This window comes from Bubalus kerabau, chromosome X (genome assembly GCF_029407905.1).
Source record: "Bubalus kerabau isolate K-KA32 ecotype Philippines breed swamp buffalo chromosome X, PCC_UOA_SB_1v2, whole genome shotgun sequence".
Taxonomy (NCBI): Eukaryota; Metazoa; Chordata; class Mammalia; order Artiodactyla; family Bovidae; genus Bubalus; species Bubalus kerabau.
This window is the reverse complement of record NC_073647.1, coordinates 107,403,419-107,428,629: the sequence shown is the minus strand read 5'-3', so window position 1 is coordinate 107,428,629 and position 25,211 is coordinate 107,403,419. Positions and strand designations below refer to the sequence as shown.

The 25,211-nt window shown below is 40.4% G+C and overlaps 1 protein-coding gene across 3 annotated transcripts in view; it reads left to right on the top strand.

Moving 5' to 3' along the window:
- The window catches only part of SMC1A (structural maintenance of chromosomes 1A), a 46,110-nt gene extending 44,302 nt beyond the window's left edge, over positions 1 to 1,808 (top strand). For 2 of the 3 annotated variants that reach the window (XM_055565669.1, XM_055565666.1), the window contains one exon: positions 520 to 657. Coding sequence is in view for 2 of the 3 variants with exons in the window: in XM_055565666.1 (XP_055421641.1) it covers position 520 (1 nt within the window). In the remaining variant the exon portion in view is untranslated. Of the gene's footprint in view, positions 1 to 519 lie in introns of all 3 variants that reach the window. The other variant, XM_055565668.1, reaches the window with a different exon arrangement.
- Positions 1,809 to 25,211: the final 23,403 nt, after the last annotated feature.

The following is a 25,211-nucleotide window of genomic DNA, read 5'->3' as shown; positions in this document are numbered from 1 at the left end:
TAATATACAATTTTTTTCTATTTATCAACTTATCACTTTTAGACATTATCTGTTACTTCCTGCTATTAATACCACCGACTGCCCTCCTCCCATGCCCCCAATATATAGACATGTCCTTAATTATATGTCCTCTATTTCTTACCTTTGTACCTTTAAATAATAGATTTATATTCCCTCTTTCAATCTCTCAACTTCTCTCATTTATACTTTTATATTAACAAGATTAATAATATTTACATTCTGTTCGATAACCAAAATTAAATCATCCATGCTTTGCTAACAGGTCATTCTAAAGGTTTAAAGTCAATAAAGTGTTTATGTTGTTATGATTATGTAAATGTTGTTCCTAATGCTCCAGTGTCCTAGGATTACATTTCTTTTCTTATACAGTTTTTGTTTTTTCCAGGAGTTTCTAATTGCCTTTCTTTTTTTCTTGCATTGTCTGACTTTATCTCCCTCTTAAGTTGTTCCAAATTCTTAAGGAAAGTATAAAATCATTTGAATCCCCTTTTTCCCCAGATACCTTCCTCCTGGAGCCCTCCGTCTTCCTGCTCCAATTTGGACTGGTTGCTCTGTAGGCCTGCAGCACAGCTGTCATCCTGGGACGTCCCTTCATTACTCTTCTGGGTTGGACCCAATCTTTCCTGGACCTTATATCTTCCTCTTTGTTAGTTTACTCCTTTGTAGTGACCTTTGTAGTTGTTCTCCACCATCCATTCCTCTCCTCCCCCATTGTATTAATAGCTGTGCAATTTGAGTGGAATTGACCCCATTGCCAGCTCTAGGTATAGAACTTTATGATATAAACCAATCTGAGTAATCTCCCACATTATCACAGTGATGATTGGTTCAGAGATGATCCAATCACTGAAGCTTTTTGTTCAGATTTTGAGGGAAGACATAGCTTTTCTTCAGTTGGACATGAACAAAGAAGTATGTAGTCTGATTGCTGTTAGCCATCTTTTGAGCATGTGGAAGGCTTACCTGAGAATGGAGCTGACAAATGGAGAAGGCAGAGCCAAGAGAATTACAGAGAAATGGATCCATATTCCTGATCATACCGGGCCTGAAGTCTTCCCTGCCTATGGACTTGTCAGTTAAGTGAGCCAATAAATTGCATTTATTATTTAAGCCAGTTTGAGTTGGGTTTTATATTGCTTGCACATGAAAGCATTATAACTTATGTTGTTGCTGTCTCCCTTTACAGAAGGAATGTGCATTTTTTGGTTATATGAGGCACCATATTGTGAAAGCATATTTTTAGAGTAAATCTGGGATGAAAGGTATATGTTGGATAACCAAAGGAGTGAACTCTGTTGGCTGCCTAGTATTTAAATCTTCATCCTATTTGGAGGGATTCCTCTTCATGTGAGTCTCAATGAGAGGCAGGCCCCCACTTCCTCTATGGAAACCAAAGGTAGTTAGACTTCCTTTCCTTGCCCACCAGGCGACAAGGACCGAATATTCTAGTCATAGCTTTGAATCCAGTGTGAACAACACAAAGGAGACAGGAATATATAAGATTAACAAGTGGATGACAAATTAGGAGAATATGCTTGCAATATGTAAAACTGACAAAAGATTAATAACTTTCTAGAAAAAGAAGATAGTAAATCCAAGAGGAAAATGGGAAAAGGAAATGAGTAATTAACAGAAGGAAAAACTTGAATTAACACAAGGGAAACTTGAATACATTAAGAGATTTTCAACTCTGCAGATAGAGAAATGAAAATTAAAATAACATTGAGAAATCACTACAAGAATGGCAACATGGAGAAAGTCAGATATCATCAAAGCACTGATGATGAGAGGAAAAGAAAACTGGGTGGAATGTAAAATGGTACAGGTGTTCCAGAGAATAGTTTGGCAGTACCTCCTGTAGAGTATATGTATACCCTCCAACCCAGAAATTGCACTCCTGGGTATATATTCCAGAGAATACTTAACACGGGTCATTAGAGAAATATAGTTGAGGTGGTTTGTTGCAGCATTGTTTTTGCTTGCTTGCTTGCTTAGTCGCTCAGTCACGTCCAATTCCTTGCAACCCATGGACTGTAGTCTGCCAGGCTTCTCTGCCCATGGGATTTCCCAGGCAAAAATACTGGAGTGGGTTGCCATTTCCTTCTCCAGGGGATCTTCCCAACCCAGGGATCAAACTTCATCTCTTGTGTCTCCTGCATTGCAGGAGGACTCTTTACCACCAAGCCATTGAGAAAACCAGCATTGTTTATGGTAGTGAAGAATTGAAAGCAATCCAGCTGACCATCACCATGGGACTGGATAAGCAAACTGTGATATATTCATAGGATGGAATAAATAAAACAATAAAAAGAAAATAGTTGAGTTTACATGTAGCCGCATAAGTCTCTAAAACCTAGTGTTGAATGGTAAAGATAAAAAAGAGAAGGAGGTTTATGGCACAAATTTACCATTTGTGTAAATGTAAAACAATACTATAATATCATGGATGTGCATATATGTAAGTAGATCTATGGAAGATGAGTTGGAAGTGTGTATACATGACATACACTAGAGTTACTGAGCTGGGAGGAGAGTGGGGGAAGGGGTGGGAACTGACAGGGAGAAATAATACTACAGTGAAATCAAGCAAAAGAGGGGCCTTGAATGGACTGATGAAAATAATATGCCATGGACTGAAGAACATGATTAACACAATCCTAAAGTTGACCACAAATAAATGAGAACAGACAGATGATTAGAGTTTGTCTTCAGTGGCATGTGATGATAGGATGATGTCCAGGGGTCAGAGCAGCGGGGCTTGCAGTGCCCATAGCATTTGGATCCAGTTGTCCCCACAGTGTGACCTTAGCTGTGGCTTCTCCTGCCCGATTCTCTAGACTTCTGTGAGCTACAAAAATGACCTGGCAATAAGTCCTTCTTCTGCTTAAGTTAACTAGAGGCAGCTTCTGTCACTTGCACTCAACAATCCTGACTGATACGTCACATGTAACTTCCTAAGAAGGTAAATTTTGTGGTCTTGGCATATCTTAAAATGTAGCATTATTTTACCTTTATATTTGAATGATAGTTTGTCTTTAGAATTCTATATTAAAAAACAGTTTGCCTCTGAATTGTGTAAGTAGTGCTTTTAGCATGTAGTGTTGCTAATTGGAAGTTGGGTTCTCAATTTTTGTTGACGACTTGTTTTCCCTAACTGTGGAAGCTTATGTTTTTTTCCTTCATACTTTTTTTTGAAAACACTTTTATACAAAACATTACAAAAATATTATTTAACATTAATTTTAGAATCTATACATACTAATACAAATGCTCTAGTTTATTCATATGAATTGCCACACAGCACTCCACAGACATTCAGGTTGTTTATAGGTTTTTACTACTATAAATAATGTTGCAGTAAGCATTCTTGTATATGACTCTTCATATACATGGAGAATTCACTAGGAAACATACTTAGAAGTGGGATTTCTGGGCTGCAGAGTATGCATAGCCTCTGTTTTACTTTGTGTGTGCATCTATGTGGTAACAACACAACGTGAGATCAACCCTCTTGATAAATTCTGAAGTATATATTATTGTTGACTATAAGTACAGTGTTGTATAACCACATCTCTAGAGCTTATTTCTCTTACTTGACTGAAACTTTTATGCCCATTGATTAATAATTCCGTTTACCCCCACAGTCCCTGAAAACTATCATTCCACTCTGTTTTTATGCATTTGAGTATTTCTGATACTCATATAAGTAGAATTGTGCAGTATTTGTTTTTCTGTGATGGCTTATTTCACTTAGAATAATGTTCTCAAGGTTCATCCATGCTGTCACATATTTCAGATTTACTTTTTTAAGGTTGAATAGTATTCACTGTATGTATATGCAGCATTTTCTTTATTGGCTTATCTGTCAATGGACATTTAGGTTGTTTCCATATCTTGGCTATTGTGAATAGTGCTACAGTGAATGCCGGAGTGCCAATATTTATTCAAGATGTTGACTGAAATTCTTTGGATAAATACCCAGTAATGAGATTGCTGGATCATATGATAATTCTATTTTGAAATTTTTGAGGACTGTCCATACTGTTTCCGATAGCAGCTATACCATTTTGCATTCCAATCAACAGTGTGCACGAGTTCCAGTTTCTCCAACGACATTTGTTCCCTTTGATTTTGTTTTGTTTTTGATAATTTGGATGTGCTCCTTCTTCTGTTTTTTTTGGAACTGTTTGAGATATATTGACTTGTTTTTTAAATATTGGTAGAAATCATCATTGGAGCCATGTTGTTCTATGTTTTCTTTGTTGGGAGGCTTTTGATTACTGATTCAGTCATCTCAGTAGTTACAGATCTGTTCAGAATTTCTATTTCTTCAAGATCTAATCTTGGTAGGTTGTATGTTTCTGGGAATTTATTCATTTCTTCTACGTTAAGCTATTTTTTGGCATATGATTGCTTATAATTGTCTTTTGATCTTTTTTGTAAATTTATTTATTTATTTTATTTGGAGGCTAATTACTTTACAGTATTGTAGTGGGTTTTGCCGTACATTGACATGAATCAGCCGTGGGTGTACATGTGTCCCCCATCCTGAACCCCCCCTTCCCACCTCCCTCCCCATCCCATCCCTCAGGGTCATCCCAGTGCACCGGCCCTGAGCGCCCTGTCTCATGCATCAAACCTGGACTAGCGATGTATTTCACATATGGTAGTATACATGTTTCAATGCTATCTCTCAAATCATCCCACTCTCACCTTCTCCCACAGAATCCAAAATTCTTTACATCTGTGTCTCTTTTGCTGTCTCACGTATAGGGTCATCATTAGTGTTTTGAAATATTACAATGATGACCCCCAAAATATGTTTTTTCCCCCATCTGTTTTACTGGGCACCTGATGGTTGGGCCTTTTCAACCTGAAGACTCATATGCCCCCTCCTCCAAGAAATCAGTTTTATTTTTTTGCAAATTTTCTCCCGTCTATTTTCCCTGTTCCCTTCCTAGATGTCCTGTTAGTTGGATTTTAGACCTCCTGGGTCATTTTCTTTGTCTTTTTATTTTCTCTCATATTTTCCATGTCTTTCCTTTTTTGTTCTGCATTCTGGGACATTTTCCTGACTTTATCTTCTATTGAACTTTTTCATTTTTGGCAGTCATTTAAAATTTCTAAGTACTCTTTCTTAGTCTCCAAAGGTGCTTTTTTCATAGTATCTTTTTTTTTTAAATGGATGCAATATCTTCTCTGTATGTGTGCTTAATAGAACTTTATCGGAATCTTGGGAATAACAGATGATAATTTACCAGGCCAGAAAGGAAAACTAAATGGATACCAGATATTACCTCTCCAAAAGAATGTCACCTACGCCCCTCAGGGAGACACTTATTGGATGTCCCTACTTGATACCACGTGTGGGAAAGATTATCCACCAACTGGATGATTTTTGGCCATATGCTCCCTACCTAGAGTCCAGATCTCCAGCTCTCACCTTGACATCAGAGAGAGGAGGTCATTGTTCTGTTCCCCACTCCCAGGTCAACTGTACTTCCTGTGCCAGCACAGCACTCCCCATATCCTTTTTCTTTCTGGAACGTTCTCACACCTACTTCCTGCAGTGGTGACCTGATCTATGTGGCCTATACAAGGCAATCACAGTAGTCAGCAGCACATTTCACAGGGTGGGTTGTTTTTAAAGTTAAATAACAATATATGTAGTGGAAATAATCGAGCCTAGTTCCTTTTTACCATCTTTCTTCCAACAGGAGCCAACAGCAATCCAAGCCTGAACAGTTCTTGATGGTTCATACTACATATCTTCTGTGAGCAAAGGCTATGCACACACATCTCTCAGGAACAAATAATAATTTTCATGGATAGTCCAGTCAAAGCCCATGAATAGGATAAAAAAAGTGAACTCAGTAGAAGCATAATACTGTTAAAGTACACCCAAATTACGTCACTGGTCAGAACACTTAACATTTGTATCGCAGTAGATAACATTTGCTGAGTGCTTACTCAGTACCAGGCCCTTGAATTACCTTCATTTCATAAAGGAGGAGAGTGAGTTTCCCAGGTGTCTATTGCCCAGGGTCACAAAGCTAATAAATGGCAGACAGGAAATTGCGCCAGGACTGTCTAACCACAGTCAACCCATGTAACTGCTACACAGTGCTGTACTGGTTTCAGGTTAATAGTGATGGCACAGTTTCTGTCAGATCAGTGGGTGGACACCCAAGACACCTTAGTCCAATAAAGAGCCAATTCTGGCTCGTTAGCTTCTAAGGCTAATTGATGTTCTTTTCTCTCTGGAGACAGAAAGCAACTACCAGCTTTTATTTCTCAAATGTTTTTGTTTTGTAGAAACCATAACATTTTATTTCTAAATTTTTATTTTAGTCAAAGTAATATTAATACTTTACATAGTTAAAAAATAAAATAATGCTAAAGATCTCATAAAAAACCCCAGCAATATATCCTGTCCCACTCCTTCCTACTTCAAGTCCTGCTCCCTAGAGGTAACTACTTTATTTTACCAGTCTTTGGCTTTTCCTTCTGGCATTTACTACTCCAAACCCCTCTTCTCCCTTGTCATCTCCCATTCAGAGGCTGAAGAGCCAGATAATTTCTTAGCCTCCCCTGCAGCTAGAGAGAGAGCCGTGTGTCCCAGTTATGGCCATGACATATTTGCTGGCGGCCTTTTGAAAGGCTCTTGTTTTCCTGAGACACACAATGTCCCCTTCCTTTTTCTGCCTTGAATATAATTGTGCTGCTTGAAGCTGTGACAGCAGCAATCTTGTGATCATGAAGGGATGAACATGAGAATGTAGACACCACACAGTAAGGAAGATAAAGTTAGAAAGAGCCTGCATCCTTGAGGGCATCATTGAGCAGCTGAACCCTGGCATGGCACTTCTGTTAATAATAAGTTAACTTCTTTAAAAATAAATAGGAACTTTTCTGGTGGTCCAGTGGCTAAGACTCTGCACTCCCAATGCAGGGGGCCCTGGCCCAGGCACTAGATTCCACATGTCCCAACTAACAGTTCACATGCCATAGCTAAAGATCCCACATGCTACACTAAGATATGGCACAGCCAAATAAGTGAAAATACTAAAAATAAATAAATAATGTTGTATTTGTTTAAGCCACTATAAGTTGGGTTTTTTGTTACTTGTAGTTGAAAGGATTTTTAACTGAATGACCACCATGTTTCTAAGGAAGGTACTTACGCTACTATTTTTTTAAAATTTTAATTGGAGAATAATTGCTTATGGTGTTATGTTGATTTCTGCCATACAACAACTCAAATCAGCCATAATTACACATATATCCCCTCCCTTTTAAGCCTTCCTCCCATACCCCCATCCTTCCCCTCTAGGTCATCACAGAACACCAGGCTAGGCTCCTTGTATTATATATTTATAGTAACTTCCTGCTGCTGCTGCTGCTGCTAAGTCACTTTAGTTGTGTCCAACTATGTGCAACCCCATAGACGGCAGCCCACCAGGCTCCCCTGTCCCTGGGATTCTCCAGGCAGGAACACTGGAGTGGGTTGCCATTTCCTTCTCCAATGCATGAAAGTGAAAAGTGAAAGTGAAGTCGCTCAGTCATGTCCTACCCTTAGCGACCCCATGGACTGCAGCCTACCAGGCTCCTCCGTCCATGGGATTTTCCAGGCAAGAGTACTGGAGTGGGGTGCCATCGCCTTCTCTGCTAGCTATCTATTTTACACACAATTATGTATATATTTCAATGCTACTCTAAATTTGTCCCACTCTCTCCTTCCCGCCCTGTGTCTACAAGTCTGTTCTCTATGTCTGTGTCTCCACTGCTGCCCTGCAGATAGGTTCATCTGTACTATTTTTCTAGATTCTATCTATATGCATTAATATATGGTATTTGTATTTCTGAGTTACTTCACTCAGGCTCTATACTATAAACAGACTGTTACTATAACAGGCTGTAGGTTCATCCAACTCAGTTCAACTGATTCTAATTTGTTCCTTTTTATGGCTGAGTAGTAATCCATTGTGTGTATGTACCACAACTTGTTTATCCATTCATCTGTTGATGGGCATCTAGGTTGCTTCCATGTCCTGGCTATTGTAAATAGTGCTGCAGTGAACATCAGGATACATGTGTCTTTTTCATTTATGGTTTTATCAGGGTATTTGCCCGGTAGTGGGATTGCTGGGTCACATGGTAGTTTTATTCCTAGATTTTTAAGAAATCTCCATACTGTTCTCCATAGTTGTTGTATCAACTTAGATTCCCACCAATAGTGCAAGGGAGTTCCCTTTTCTCCACACCCTCTCCAGCACTTGTTTGTAGATTTTTTGATGATGGCCATTCCGACTGGTATGAGGTGATACCTCATTGTAGTTTTGATTTCATTTCTCTAACAATATGCTACAATTTCTTAGCAATTTGAGACATTACCTCTTGACATCTCGTTATGGTAGAAAAGGATTTTATCCCTCTCCACACATACATTCATACTGTCCCTCCCTTCCAATGTGTTTGTATCCTGATTCCTAGTAAATCCATAGTTGCTACAGAGCCAAGAAATGTACTATAATTACCTGGATTATTTTGGCCTTTTTTGTGTTCCTGTATTTAATTGCTTAGGTTTTTTGTTCACTTGAAAAGCTCCCAGCCTTAATATTTGCTACATCAGTTCATTCATAAATCTATTTCCCTGAACCTCTCAGCCCATAGATTTAAGATGAAACCAATAAAACATTGATTGGTTGGGAGCTCGTGGAACGGGTAGGGTTTTGTCAAGTCTGCTATTAAATTTCTCCTTAAGGTGCCTGGGTGGGGACCAACACAACCTATGTTGTGAAAGCAGGAGTCCATAAAGTGGAGGCTTTGCTCTGGGACTGTTTGATTTCTTTGGGGGACTCTCTCAATTCTGCTTGAGTGTACATGTTTAGCTCTTGTGCTTTCTACCCACAAGCACAGGGAAGGTGAGAGGGAGGGTGGGGGAGTCCACTATTCCAACACATACTTTCAATTCTCCCCTTAATGGGGGCCTCTGCACCTCACTCGCACTGTCAGGATAGCTTTTCTGCACCAGTCTTACCAGAATTTTGCAAGATAGACCAACGTTCTCTTCATGGATGCCCCCCCTCCCCCCCGCCGCTGCCACGTGTGGATTTTGCTTCACCTCTGCCTGCCCTGCTTTCTCACTATCACTCTTCCAGCTCCTTTCTGCTTGCCAGAAACTTGTTACAATCTCTCCTTGATTGATGTAAAATTCTCCAGTTTTCTTTGGAGATGTGGGTTTATACACTTGATTCCTTTACTCTTATTTTATGAGGTCTCAGGAGTTAGAGGAGACAAATGTGTTCCACCTTCTTGAATAGAAGTTAGAATCTGAATTTGTTAACTGTCTCAGATTATCTGAATATGCCCCAAGTGTCTAGACCAACATTTGTGAACCACTGGCAATGAAAAAAGCCTGGGTTTGGAAATCTGGTGGATTTGAGTTTGAATTCTGACTCGCTGACCTCCTTACTTAAGTCATATTTGTGAGCCTCAATTTTCTCCTCTATAAAACAGGAATAATAATGTTTATCTGATAGAATTCTGGGAAGATTTTCTTAGCTACAGTATGTAAAGCATCCAACACAGGGATTGGCTGGCAGGCAGACAGTAGGTGCTCAAAAAATGGGAGTGACATTTGGAAGGATTTGAATCAGGTTCCAGGAGGGCCTCAAGATGCCAGGACTTAACTGCATGACACTGAGGAGCCTTGGCAGGCTTGTGAGCAGGTGAGTAATTTGCTCCCAAAGAATTCATCACATTGTTCCCTCGGTCTGATGTGGGGAGAGAGGAAGAAGCCATTGGCCCAGCAGTTCTTGAGTTAAAATCTTTGTCTGCATCTGAGTTATTTGTAACCCGTTGTCATAGCAACAAGTTTGGGAAGGGAGCCAGTGCTGCGAGCTCCTGACAGTAGGGAGGGGAGGGCAGTGGGAGAAGACGGAAGATTTGGACCTCGCTTTCCTCTGATTTGTCTGAAGTGTTCAGCTGGAGAAGATGATGAGCATCCTCCAGGGAGAATCATTGGATGTTAGAGACTCTCTTACCCAATCTCCTGATATTCCAGATGTGAAAATAGGCCCAGAGAGGTCCAGAAGCTGGCTCAAGGCCACACAGTAAGTCAGCGATGGAGACAGGGCTAGACTTTTTAAAAAAGGATTCAGGGTCATAAAACTGAAGCATAACAAACCTGTACAAGACCTTTGAACACATTCCATCCACCTCTCCACCAACACACATATGCTTTTGTTATTTTTCATGTGGGAAACCTGGGACACAAAGTGGGTTAGAACTGACTCGGGGTCACACTGCAACTCAGGTGATGACTTGAGATCAGAACCCAGAGGCCTTGGTTTAAGTATTTCCTGAGGAAGTGGCATTCTGGGGTCCACTGTTCAGAGAAGTCCCTCACTCCTGACTGTCAAGATATGGCCTCCTAGAGTAAGAGTGACTTGACTGCCTTGGCTATTTTTTTTTTTTTTTTTCGATTTTTCGGCCACAACACTTGGCATGTGGGGATCTTCGTTCCCCAACCAGGGATCACACCCATGCCCCCTGCAGTGGATATGCAGAGTCCTAACCACTGGACCACCAGGGAAGTCACTGTCTTGGCTTTTCATGCCCTTAAATCCAACACACGTGTTCAGGTCACATATCTCCTCCCCATATATATCTTGTAAATAAGTGTTTCCCCCTGACAGTGGCAGTGATACTGCACAAATGGTAGTCCAGCCCCACCTCTGGAGCAAACACACCTGCCCCACAAATCTCCCCCTCCAAATCACCCACAGGGCTTGGCACCTCCTGGACTTTTTTTTTTTTTTTTTTTTTTTTTTTTTGACTGCACTGGATCTTCATTGCTTTCTCTAGTTACAGACAGCAGGGAACCACTTGTTGTGCTGGTGCTGTGGTGTGTGGGCTTCTCATTGTGGTGGCTTCTCTTGTTGCGGAGCATGGGCTCTGGGCATGTAGGCTCAGGAGTTGTGGCACTCAGGCTTAGTTGCTCTGAGACACATGGGATCTTCCTGGACCAGGGATTGAACCTGTGTCCCCTGCATTAGCAGGCAGATTCTTAACCACTGAATCACCAGGGAAGTCCTGAACATTCTTTATGTGATTCACTCCTCACAACGGTCATTCTCTGTCTCTCAGTTTAGCAGGTGGAGACCTAAAGGACCAAAGGAAAATAAGGTGACTGGTCCAAGGATACAGTGAGTCTTAGCCTGAATCTCTCCTCCTCCAGAAAGGTATTTCTGCCCCTGATATCCCACACTGAATTCTCAGCCATTAGAGTTCCTCCCATCATGATCTAATTACTCCCTGGCACATGTGCTATACGTTTCCTCTGTATTCTCTGCTTTATGTGCAGCCCAAACTTCCCTTCTCTCCTCATAGCCAATCCCTCACCAAGTCCTGCTGATTCTTCTTTCTGTCTCCCAAATACTCTATCCTTTTTCCTCATCCTCTGCCACTACCTTGATCTAGCCTCAGCATCTCTCATATGAATGACCCCAAGTCTACTCCCTGGCCTCACTGCTTCCAGACTGGCTGTCTTTAACCTACTATTCTGGACACCAACAGTGAGAACATATGGGTTTAGAAGTTAAAACATCGCTTCCTTCTGTGACACCCATCTCCACATAAGGATAAAGTTCTAGCTCCTTGTTGGGCAATTAAGGCCACCTATGGCCCCTGCCAAGCCTCTCGAGCCTCATCTCTTGCTACCCTGGCCTCACACATTGTGCTCTGGCCACTGAACTAACAACAAGTGGGTCCTTCAATGTACCAGGCTCTCCCTTAGGTGTCTTTACAATGTCTTCGGCATGGAAGACAATGACTCTCCAAATCTAATGAACTCACCTCAAGCGTCACTTCATCCAAGCAGCCTGCCTTGATTCTCAAGCTAGATTGGATCCTGTCCTCTGGGCTTCCACAGCCCTAGGAGCTCCCCTCTCCTCTGCCCCATGTGGAATTGATGTCTGGGGTTCTCTCGCCTACATGTCAGAAGCTCCACGAGGGCAGCTGACTCTGTCTCCAGCAAAGCCCAGAATCTGGCTGGTCTGAATGGAAGGGTCAGCAAATATTCATCGCATGCATTCAGGTGCATGAGTGGTTGAATGACGAACAAAATTTGGGTTCAGCTCTGTGGTGGTTCAGTCCTTCCCCAAAAGGGCTTGCATGTCACTCTTTTCTGACCAGGTCCTCTCTCATCTCCTGGGTGTTGTTGCTCCAGGATGGGGTGTGGCTTGTTTCATCAGCCGGTGCAGCGTGAGACCAAACCAGCCAAGTGAGCAGGGAGGTGAGGTGTGGTGGGGGAGAAGGGGTGCAGTGCAGATAGAAAGTGAAGGCACCCACTGAGATAGGTGCTATTATTTCCCCTCCCCCTTATAGGTAAGTACAGTGAGGCATAGGGAGACTTAGGTGACTTGCCAAAGCCACACAGCTAAGAACAGCAATGGTGAGACTCCAAGTCTGATGAAGTCCAAGTCACTTCCATATTATTCCCAACATCCCCTTTAGACAACAGCTTTGCAGTAGTTCGTGGTGGAGTCATGCCTCAAACTGGCACCTTAGAGAAACAATTTTCAAGGCAGAAGAGAGAGAAGAAATCATATCCTGAACACCTAAGGTGACCTTGGTGACATCAAGATGTATGGAGGAGGATGCAGGAGAAGGGTAAGGGAGATGGAGCATCAACGCTGAGCTTTATTACTTACTCGAGTCTCTATGTGTATGTTTGTGTGTTAGTCGCTCAGTCGTGTCTGACTCTTTGCGACCCCATGCACTGTAGCCCGCCAGGCTCCTCTGTTCATGGAATTCTCCAGGCAAGAATACTGGAGTGGGTTGCCATTCCCTTCCCAACCCAGGGATTGAACCTGGGTCTTCTGCATTGCAGGCAGATGTTTTACCATCAGAGCCACCAGGGAAGCCCAAATCTCTCTATACATAACCTCTTAACAGTCACAGCAGCCCCTTTATGTGGAAACTATTAATATCTTGGTTCATCTCTGAAGAACTTGAGGCTCCTAGAGAGGCAGTTACTTACATAAGTTTAGGCATCTAATCAGCAGCAAGGGCAGGACTTGTATAGAAGTGTCAGGCTCTACAATGAGGGGAGATGAGAAAGTTGAGAAGCAAAGTAGATCATAGCTTCAGCAAGGGGCAGGATAAGAGTGATTGGATTGAAAGGGGCCTGGTTGATAGAAGGGAGAGGTGGGTGGGGGCTGTGCTCTGAAAGAAAGGGTGGAGTGTGGCCTTGGAGGGTCCGGAGCTAGAATACTGGGCCCAGACTGGGCACTTTCCATTAAAATAATAAAAAATATATTTTTATATATTAATATATTAAAAACCACATAATATATAAAATATATATTCTTTCTCTCACAACCTCTGCTCAGAAGTCCCCAAATAATAAAATGAATAACCTTCTCTCCAACAGTAATATATGTTTATTGATGAAAATATGGGGAAAAAACACATCCTACTGCTTGAACAAAACCAGTATTAGAAATTTGGTGCATTTAGGCTGTATTCTAGGCCTGAAAGACATTTGAATCAGGCTGTATAGTCAATTATACTTTGCCATTTTTACACAAATGTTTCCCCATTAAAATTCTTTATAAACATCATTCAAATGGCTGTACAATATTCCACTGAATGGATATACTTATGGAATTCCTTTCTGCATGGGTTTTGTCATTTCTTTCATTACTTTTCTTTCCTCCTTTGGAATTGTTTGATTTTTTTCTGTCTTAGTTTGAGAGATAATATAAGAGAGATCGTTGTTTGAGTGAAGTTAGGAAAAGCAAGGTAGGCTTGTTGGAAACAGTATTTGAGGGGAACGTTAGATTATGTTAAACGCGAACAGGATAAAAACCTTCAAATGACACATAAAGGTATACAGTGGAAAATAAGTCTCTTTCTCATCCCCACCCTCAGTTCTCCGTTATATACTGGGCTCTCAACTGTTAACCCTTCCCTGTGTGTCCTTTGTGTGCATAGCTATGTTTTTATTTTTTAACAGCTTTATTGAGATACAATTTATACATTAGAAAATTTATCCGTTTAGTGTATAATTCAGTGACTTCTAGTATATCCAGAGTTTTGTAACCATCACCATAATCAATTTTAGAATAGTTTCATTACCTCCCCCAAAAAACCTATACCCATTTGCTGTCATCCTAAAGCTCCCATCTCCCAATCCCTAGGAAACCACTGTCTGTCTCTGCAGATTTGCCTATTCTGAACATTTCATTTAAATAGGATAATACAGGGACTTCCCTGATGGTCCAGTGGTTCAGAATTTGCCTTGTAATACAGGAGATGCGGGTTCAGTCTCTAGTTGGGGAACTAAGATCCCACATGCCATGGGGCAATTAAGCTGCACATCACAACTAGAGAGCCCATGAGCCACAACTACTGAGCTCGTGTGCTCTAGAGCCCATGCTCTGCAACAAGAGAAGCCTGTGAGCTGCAGCTGGAGAAAGCCTGTGAACCACAACAGAGTCCAAGCACCACAACAAAGACCCCACATAGCTAAAATAAAATAAGTAATTAAAATAAATGGGCTATGCTAAGTCTTTCACTTAGCATAATGGTTTCAAGTTTCATCCATATTGTAATATGTATCCATACTTCATTCCTTTTTTAAAAAAAGTATTTATTTGTCTGCATTGGGTCTGAGTTGTGGCACATGGGATCTTCATTGCATCATGCAGGTCATTGCTGGCACACGAACTCTCTAGTTGTGGCTCACAAGCTCAGTAGTTGTGGTGCCTGGGCTTAGTCGCCCCATGGCATATGGAATCTTAGTTCCCTGACCAGGGATTGAACCCACATCCCTTGCATTGCAAGGCAGATTCTTAACCACTGGAACACCAGGGAAGTCCCAGCTTTAGGTTTACCCAAGAATTGAATGGAAAGTGCAAGAAAGTTTCCATATACCCCCTTACCCAAGCCAGTCTCTCTTATTATTAACATCTTGCATTAGTGTGATACATTTGTTACAATTGATGAACCAATAATAATAATTTTTCTTTTTTTCCAGCTTTATTGAGATATAATTGACTTATATGTTATTATTAACTAAGGTCCATAGTTTATATTAAGGTTCACTCTTGTGTTGTACATTCTAGGGGTTTTGAAAAATATATAATGACATGATCTACCACTACAGTGTCATATGGAGTAGTTTCATTACCCTAAAATTCCCTGTTCCACCCATTTACCCCTTTCTTCCTCTCCCTGAACCCCTGATCTCTTTACTGTCTCCATTCTTTTGCCTTCTCCAGAATGTCATATAATTGGGACCATGTGTAGTCTTTTCAGTTGGCTTTTTTCCCTTAGTAATATGCATTTAAGGTTTCCCTGTGTCTTTTCATGGCTTGATAGCCCACTTCTTTTTATTGCTGAATGATATTTTGTTGTCTGGATGTACCACAGTTTATTTATTCACTCATTTACTAAAGGATATTTTGGTTGCTTCCAACTTTTGTCAGATATAAATAAATAGATTTGCTATAAACATACATGTGCATGTTTTTGTGTGGACCTAAGTTTTCAGCTCACTTCAGTAAATACCAAGGAGTACAGTTGCTGAACTTTATTAAGGCAGTGGACAGATGAGCCCCATCCCACCCCAAGGTAAAGTAATAGGAGATGTCATTGCTTGGACTGAAACTCCAAGAGAAGAATAGCAGGACAATTAAGACAGAAGACTTACCCCTGCCCAGACCACATATTTCTCAGTCGGGAGACCTCCCCAACCAGACATGTGCAGATAGGCTCCTTGGAGGTCAAAGGGAAGTGATGCTAAGTGATGCCAAGCTACCCATTGGCCTCTTCAGTGGACTCCATCTTGGCTAAGAGATGCATGCACACACATGGGAGGACCCTAAGATACACCAAATAGGGACTGTGAACCAGGCAAATCAAAATGATTGTCCAAAGGAAACCTGGAAGTAATGTCCCATAAGACTAATTCAAACAGCAATGAGGGCTTGACTCAGGGACTCTACCTCTGAGTCTTGCCGTGTGTCTATCTACACATGCTGTACTCTTTTTCTTCCTAATAAACACTTTACCTATTTCACTACTTTCTGTCTTTGTGGGAATTCTTTTCTGCAAAGCTGAAGGGCCAGGCCTGGTCACTGACCACTGGTCTTGTGGCTAGGATTTGGTGCTCTCACCACCATGACCCAGCCTCAGTCTCTGGCTGGGAAACTGAAGCCCTGTTTCAAGCTGCTACAGACTGAGCCCACCTGAGATTAGTATGGTAACAGTATGTTTGGTTTTTTAAGAAACTGCAAACTGTCTGCCAAAGTGGCTGTACTATGTTTCATTCCCATCCGCAATGAATGAGCATTCCTGTCACTCTACCTCCTCACCAGCACTTGGTGGTGTTATTTTGGATTCTAGCCATTCTCATAGGTCTATGATGGTATTTTATTGTTGTTTTAATTTGAATTTCCCTAATGACATAGACGTTGAACATCTTTTCATGTGCTTATTTGCAATGTGTACATCTTCTTCAGTGAAGTGTCTGTTGAGATCTTTTGCCCATTTGTAAATTGGATTGTTTTTCTTTCTTTTTTTTTTTTTTTTTTTGAGTCTTGAGTTTTTTGTATATTCTGATTACCAGCCTTTTATTAAATATGTGTTTTTTTTTAAATTTACTTTTGCCTGTACTGGGTCTTCGTTGCTGCCTGAGCCCTTCTCTAGTTTCAACGAGCGAGGGCTACACTTCATTGCAGTGCATGGGCCTCTCACTGTGTGGCACTGGCTGTAGGGCGCTTAAGCTTCAGTGGTTGTGGTTCCCAGGCTCTAGAGCACCTGCTCAATAGTTGTGGTGCATGGGTTTGGTTGCTCTGCAGCATGTGGGATCTTCCCTACCAAGGACTGAACCTGCGTCTCCTGCATTGGCAGGTGTATTCATCACCACTGACTCACCAAGGAAGCCCCCAGATATGTGTTTTGAAAATATTTTCATCTATTCTCTGGCTTGTCTTTTCATTCTTTGTGTCTTCCACCAATGATGAAACTCAATGTATCGATTTTTGTCTTCCATGTGTTATGCTTTTGGTGTTGTTTTTAGTCATTACCAAACAATGACTAAATACTCCAGTACTCCAATACTTTGGCCACCTGATGTGAAGAGCTGACTCATTAAAAAAGACCCTGATGCTGGGAAAGATTGAAGGCAGAAAGAGAAGGGGACGACAGAGGATGAGATGGTTGAGTGACATAACCAACTCAGTGGACATGAGTTTGAGCAAACAGATGGTGAAGGTCAGGGAAGCCTGGGGGTTGCAAAGAGTCAGACATGACTGAGCAACTGAACAACAACAAAACTCAAGGTTACATAGATTTCCCCTCTGTGTTATCTTCTAGGAATTTTGTAGTTTTACATCTTACACAAAGATGTAATCCATTTTGAGTTGATTTTTGTAAAGGGGTTAAAGTCTTTGTCTAGATTACTGTTTTTGCATGTGGACATTCAGTTGTTTCAGCACTATCTGTTGAAAAGACTGTCCTTTCTCCATTGAATTGCCTTTGCTCCTTTGTCAAAGATTGGTTGACTTGGGACTTCCCTGGTGATCCAGTGGCTAAGACTCTGTGATCCCAATGCAGGTTTGATCGCTGGTCAGGGAACTAGATCCCACATGCCTTAACTAAAAATGATCCCATGTGCCACAACTAAGACCCAGCACGGCCAAAGAAATAAAATAAATAAATATTTTTAAAAAGATTAGCTGACTGTATTTTTGTGGATCTATTTCTAGGCTCTGTATTCTGTTCCATTCATCTATTTGTCTATTATCTCACCAGTACCATGTTTGTCTTGATTACTGTAAGTTTATATCAATAGGAAATCTTAAAGTCAGGTCAGAGAAGGCAATGGCACCCCACTCCAGTACTCTTGCCTGGAAAATCCCATGGACGGAGGAGCCTGGTAGGCTGCAGTCCATGGGGTCGTGAAGAGTCGGACACGACTGAGCGACTTCACTTTCACTTTTCACTTTCATGCACTGGAGAAGGCAATGGCAACCCACTCCAGTGTTCTTGCCTGGAGAATCCCAGGGACGGGGGAGCCTGGTGGGCTGCCGTCTATGGGGTCGCACAGAGTCGGTCATGACTGAAGCGACTTAGCAGCAGCAGCAAAGTCAGGTAGTGTCAGTCCTCAGACTTTCTTTTTCAATATTATGTTGGCTATTCTGGGTCTTTTGCATTTACAGATGAACTTTAGAATTAGTTTTTCAGTATCCACAAAATAAGTTGGTGGGATTTTGCTTGGTATTGCTTTGAATCTATAGATCAAGTTGGGGAGAACCGACCTCTTGTCTTCCTATCCATGTACATGGAATATGTCTCCATTTATCTTCTTTGATTTCTTTTATCAGAGTTTTATAATTTTACTTATATAGATCTTGTACATATTTTGTTAACTTTATACCTAAGTATTTAGTTTTTTGGTGCTAATGTAAGTGTTATTGTGCTTTTTATTTAAAATTCCAATTGTTCATTGCTGGTATATAAGAAAGCAATTGGCTTTTGTATAATAACCTTGTACTTTGCAGCCTTGCTCTAATTGTTAGTTCCAGCTACCTTTTTCTTGATTCTTTGGGATTTTCTACATAGACAATTATGTCATCTGTGAACAAAGACAGTTTTATTTCTTCCTTCCCAATCTATATACCTTTTATTTCCTTTTCCTGCCTATAGCACTAGCAAGGAATTCCAGTATGATGTTAAAAAGGAATAATAAGAGCAGACATCCTTGCCTTGTTTCTGATCTTATGGGGAAAAAAGTCTAGTTTCTCACCATTAAGTATGATACTAGCTCTATTTTTTTGTAAGTTTTTCAACTATGAATTGTTTCTCTTAAATTTTTATTTAGATAATTTCAGACTTACAAAAAAGTTCCAAGAATAGTACAAAGAAAACTGCTGTATACCCAATCCGGATTCCTTAAACATTAACATTTTACTACACTTATCTTACTCTATTTCTCCCTCTGTCTCATATATATATTTTTTTCCTGTGAGCTAATTCATAGTCACTTGCAGACATGATGCCTCTTTACTCCAAAATACTTCACTGTGTTTTTCCTAAAACAAATTATCTTACATAAACACAGAGCAATTATCAAAATCAGGAAATTCAGATTGATACAGTACTATTATAATTATAATCTACAGAACTCATTCAGAACTCACGAGTTTCCTCAACAATGTCCTTTATGGCAAAAGAAAACTGAATCATGTTCATTCACTTGTCATATCTCTTTAGTCCCCTTTAACAGCAAAGAGTACTTCATTCTTTGTGTCTTCTGACACTGATATTTTTGAAGATTACAGGTTAGTTATTTTTAGACTATCCCTCAATTTTGTTTTTTCTGACATCCCCTCATGATTAGATTTTGTTATGCATTTTGGTAAGAATATCACAGAAGGGATGCTGTGTCCTTTTCAGTGCATTATATAAGGAGGCACATGTGTTTCTCCACTGTAAAGTTACTATTTTCCCCTTTGTCATTAGTGAATATTTTGTGGGGAGATACATTGAGATTGTATATATATCCTGATCTCAAACTTTCACCCACCAGTTTTAGCATTCATGGGTGATCCTTGAGGTTGCCAGATGGTGACTGTCCAATGCCATCATCCTTTGGACTTGTTTTAGTTGGCTCTCCAGTGTAAGGGAGAGCTTTCCCCTCTCCTACATTTATGTATCTATATCCTCATGGAACTGTAGTTGTCTATCATATTCAGTGTGTTAGTACCATTCTTTATTTTGATGTCCAAATGTCCCAGATTTGGCCAGCAGAAAGATGACTCCTGTGTCCTTTTGGCAGACCTCCATCTTTTCTTCAGCACTTCCTTATTTTCTGACACCACAAGATGCTCCAGGCTCATCTCGTACTTTCCCTGCCTCAGTCCTGGAATCAGTCATTTTCCCCAAGGAGACTTGATCCTTTTTAGTTGAAAATGGCATTTAGGAACGAAGATTTGAGTGTTAGGTGTTATACCCATATTTTAAGAGTTCGGTTTTTCTATTTAGGGGGAAAGAAGGCTGAATCTACACCAGTCAGTCAGTTCAGTTGCTCAGTCATGTCCGACTCTTTGTGACCCTAGGGACTGCAGCATGCCAGGCTTCCATGTCCATCACCAATTCCCAGAGCTTGCTCAAACTCATGTCCATCAAGTCGGTGATGCCATCCAACCATCTCATCCTCTGTTGTCCCCTTCTCCTCTTGCCTTCAATCTTTCCCAGCATCAGGGTTTTTCCAAGGAGTCAGTTCTTCCCATCAGGTGGCCAAAGTATTGGAGCATCAGCTTCAGCATCAGTCCTTCCAATGAATATTCAGGACTCATTTCCTTTAGGATTAACTGGTTTTATCTCTTTGTGGTCCAAGGGACTCTCAAGAGTCTTCTTCAACACCACAGTTCAAAAGCATCAATTCTTTGGTGCTCAGCTTTCTTTATAGCCCAACTCTAGTATCCATACACGACTACTGGAAAAACCATAGCTTTGATTAGATGGACCTTTGTCAGCCAAGTAATGTCTCTGCTTTTTAATATGTGGTCTAGGTTGGTCATAGCTTTTCTTCCAAGGAGCAAGCATCTTTTAATTTCATGGCTGTAGTCACCATCTGCATTGATTTTGAAGCCCAAGAAAATAAAATCTGCAGTGTTTCCATTGTTTCCCCATCTATATGCCATGAACTGATGGGACCAGATGCCATGATCTTAGTTTTTTAAATGTTTTTAAGCCAACATTTTCACTCTCCTCTTTCACTTCCATCAAGAGACTCTTTAGTTCTTCTTCGCTTTCTGCCATAAGGGTGGTATCATCTGGGTATCTGAGGTTATTGATATTTCTCCTGGCAATCTTGATTCCACCTTGTGCTTCATCCAGCATGGCATTTTGCATGATGTACTCTGCATATAAGTTAAATGAGCAGGGTAACAATATACATCCTTGACATACTCCTTTCCCAATTTGGAACCAGTCTGTTGTTCCATTTCTGGTTCTAACTGTTGTTCTTGACCTGCATACAGATTTCTCAGGAGGCAGGTAGGGTGGGCTGGTACTCCCATCTCTTAAGAATTTTCCACAGTTTATCATGATCCACACAGTCAAAGGATTTGGCATAAAGCAGAAGTAGATGTTTTTCTGGAATTCTCGCTTTTTTGATGATCAAACGGATGTTTGATCTGTGGTTCCTCTGCCTTTTCTAAATCTAGCTTGAACATCTCGAAGTTATCGGTTCACATACTGTTGAAACCTGGCTTGGAGAATTTTGAGCATTACTTTGCTAGCGTGTGAGATGAGCACAATTGTGCGGTAGTTTGAACATTCTTTGGCATTGCCTTTCTTTGGGATTGGAATGAAAACACCTTTTCCAGTTCCGTGGCCACTGCTGAGTTTTCCAAATTTGCTGGTATATTGAGTACAGCACTTTATCAGCATTATCTTTGAGGACTTAAAATAGCTCAACTGGAATTTCATCACCTCCACTAGCTTTGTTCTTAGAGATGCTTCCTAAGGCCCGCTTGGCTTTGCATTCCAGAATGTGTGGCTCTAGGTGAGTGATCATACCATCATGGTTATCTGGGTCATGAAGATCTTTTTTGTATAGTTCTTCTGTGTATTCTTGCCACCTCTTCTTAATATCTTCTTCTGTTAGGTGCATACCATTTCTGTCCTTCATCGAGCCCATCTTTGCATGAAATGTTCCCTTGGTATCTCTAATTTTCTTGAAGAGATCTCTTGTCTTTCCCATTCTGTTGTTTTCCTCTATTTCTTTGCACTGATCACTGAGGAAGGCTTTCTTATCTCTCCTTGCTATTCTTTGGAACTCTGCATTCAAATGGGTATATTTTTCCTTTTCTCCTTTGCCTTTAGCTTCTCTTCTTTTCTCAGCTATTTGTAAGGCCTCCTCAGACAACCATTTTGCCTTTTTTTGTTTCTTTTTCTTTGGGATGGTGTTGCTCACTGCCTCCTGTAAAATGTCACTAACCTCCATCCATAGTTCTTCAGGCACTCTTTCTATCAGATCTCATCCCTTGAATCTATTTGTCACTTCCACTGTATAATCATAAAGGATTTGATTTAGGTCATACCTGAATGGTCTAGTGGTTTTCCCTACTTTCTTCAATTTAAGTCTGAATTTGGCAATAAGGAGTTCATGATCTGAGCCACAGTCAGCTCCCAGTCTTGTTTTTTCTGACTGTATAGAGCTTCTCCATCTTTGGCTGCAAAGAATATAATCAGTCTGATTTCAGTATTGACCATCTGGTGATGTCCATGTGTAGAGTCTTCTCTTGTGCTGTTGGGAGAGGGTGTTTGCTATGACCAGTGCGTTCTCTTGGCAAAACTCTGTTAGCCTTTGCTCTGCTTCATTTTGTACTCCAAGGCCAAACTTGCCTGTTACTCCAGGTATCTCTTGACTTCCTGGTTTTGCATTCCAGTCCCCTATGATGAAAAGGACATCTTCTTTGGGTGTCAGTCCTAGAAGTTATTGTAGGTCTTCATGGAACCATTCAACTTCTGCTTCTTCAGTATTACTGCTTGGGGCATAGACTTGGATTACTGTGATATTGAATGGCTTGCCTTGGAAACAAACAGAGATCATCAGTCATTTTTGAGACTGCACTCAAGAATTGCATTTCAGACTCTTGTTGACTATGAGGGCTACTCCATTTTTTCTAAGGGATTCTTGCTCATAGTAGTAGATATAATGGTCATCTGAATTAAATTTGCCCATTCCAGTCCATTTTAGTTCACTGATTCCTAAAATGTTGATGTTCACTCTTGCCATCTCCTGTTTGACCACTTCTAATTTACCTTGATTCATGGACCTAACATTCCAGGTTCCTATGCAATATTGTTGTTTACAGCATCAGACTTACTTCCATCACCAGTGACATCCACAACTGGGCGTTGTTTTCGCTTTGGTTCCATCTCTTCATTTTTTCTGGAGTTATTTCTCCACTCTTCTCCAGTAGCATATTGGGCACCTACTGACCTGGGGAATTCATCTTTCAGTGTCATATCTTTTTGCCTTTTCATACTGTTCATGGGGTTCTCAAGGCAAAAGTACTGAGTGGTTTGCCATTCCCTTCTTCAGTGGACCATGTGTTGTCACCTCCTACTGCACTTAAAATAGAAACCCCAAACAGCAATGTTCCCAACTTCTTGCCACAAACTACCTGCAAACTCATGAGATTCTAACCTGACTGATCCCTGCTCTTTCCCTTCTGTCACACTGGAAATGGTGTCATTTATCATGCTGACTGATCCTTCCATTGGTGCTCTGTGCCCACTCAGGAAAACCTTGATATTTCAGTTTCCTCTCTCCCTCCTGTATCTTTCATATCTCCCTCTCTATTGACTCATCCTTTAAACATGTTCAGGTCTCTTATAACATAAAAAAATTGACCTATTTACAATAGCATCAAAAGGAATAAAATACAGAGGAATGAATTTAACCAATGAGATGGAAGACTTGCATGCTGAAAACTACAAAAGATTTGTCGTTTGTTGTTTAGTTACTAAGTTGTGTCTGACTCTTCTGCAACCTCATGGACTGTAGCCCGCCAGGCTCCTCTGTCCATGGGATTTCCCAGACAAGAATACTAGAATGGGTTACCATTTTCTTCTCCAAGGGATCTTCCTGACCCAGGGATATATAACCTGTGTCTCTGGCATTGGCAGATTCTTTGCTGAAGGAAATTAAAGAAGACCTAAATAAATGGAAAGATATCCCATGTTCATGGATTGAAAGTTTTAACAATTTTAAGATGGCAATACTACCCAGATCCGTCTACATATTGAGTTTAATTCCTATCAAAATCCCACTGACCTTTTCTTCAGAAAAAGAAAAGTTGAGCGTAATATTCATATGGAACTGCAAGGGACCTCACATAGCCAAAATAGTCTTGAAAGAGGAAAGCAAAGTTGAGGGACTCACATTCCCCAGTTTTGAAACTTACTACAGTGATCAAAACAGTGTGGTACTGGCATAAAGACAGACATATAGATCAATGGAATAGAACTTGGAGTCCAAAATAAACCCAAATACCTGTGGTCAATTGATTTTCAACATGGATGCCAGCATCATTCAATGGGGCAAAGACCAGCCTCACCACAATTGTTGTGGGATAACTGGTTAACCACATGCAAAAAAATATTGAACTCTTTACCTTACACCATCTATAAAATTTAACTGAAAACAAATCAAATACCTAAATGTAAGAGCTAAAACAATAGAACTTCTATATGAAAACATAAGTGTAAATCTTTGTAGACTTGGATTTGGCCATTAAAAGCACAATCAACAAAAGAAAAGAAAAGATGATTTGGACTTTATTAAAAAAAAACTTTTGTGCATCAAGGAACACCATCAAGAAAGTGAAAAGATAAGCTACAGAGTAGAAATTATTTTCAAATCATACATCTGATAAGGAACTTGTATCTAGAATACAGAAAGAATTTTTACAACTCAGCAACAAAAACAACACAATTGAAAAATGGGAAAAGGACTTGAGTAGAAATTTCTCCAAAGAAGATATACAAATGACCATGAAACTCATGGAAAAAATTCCCACTATCAGTCATCAGGGGAATGCAAATCAAAGCTACAATGAGATACCACTTTACACCCACTAGGATGGCTCTAATAAAATAAAGGAAAATAAGTTCTGGCAAGATTTAGAGAAACTGGAACTTCGTACATTGCTCATGGGAATGTAAAATGGTGTAGATGCTGTGGAACTCAGTTTGGCACTTTTTCTAAAAGATAAACATAGAACTTCCACATGACCCAGCAATTCCACTAAGGCATATACCCAAAATAATTGAAAAAAGATATTTAAACAAATACTTGTACATAAATGTTCATAATAGTGCTATTCACAATATCCAAAAGGTAGAAACAACCCAAATGTTCATAAACTGATGAATGGATAAAACAAAATGGTGGTATACCCATATGATGGAATATTATTTAACCATAAAAAGGAATGAAGTACCAATACATGCTACAGCATGGATGAACCTTAAAAACATTATGTAAGCTAAAGAAGTCAGACACAATAGATCACATATTATATGATTCCAGTTACATGAAATGTCCAGTAAAGGTAAATTCTTATAGACAGCAGATTGTTTCCCAGGGCTGGGCACAA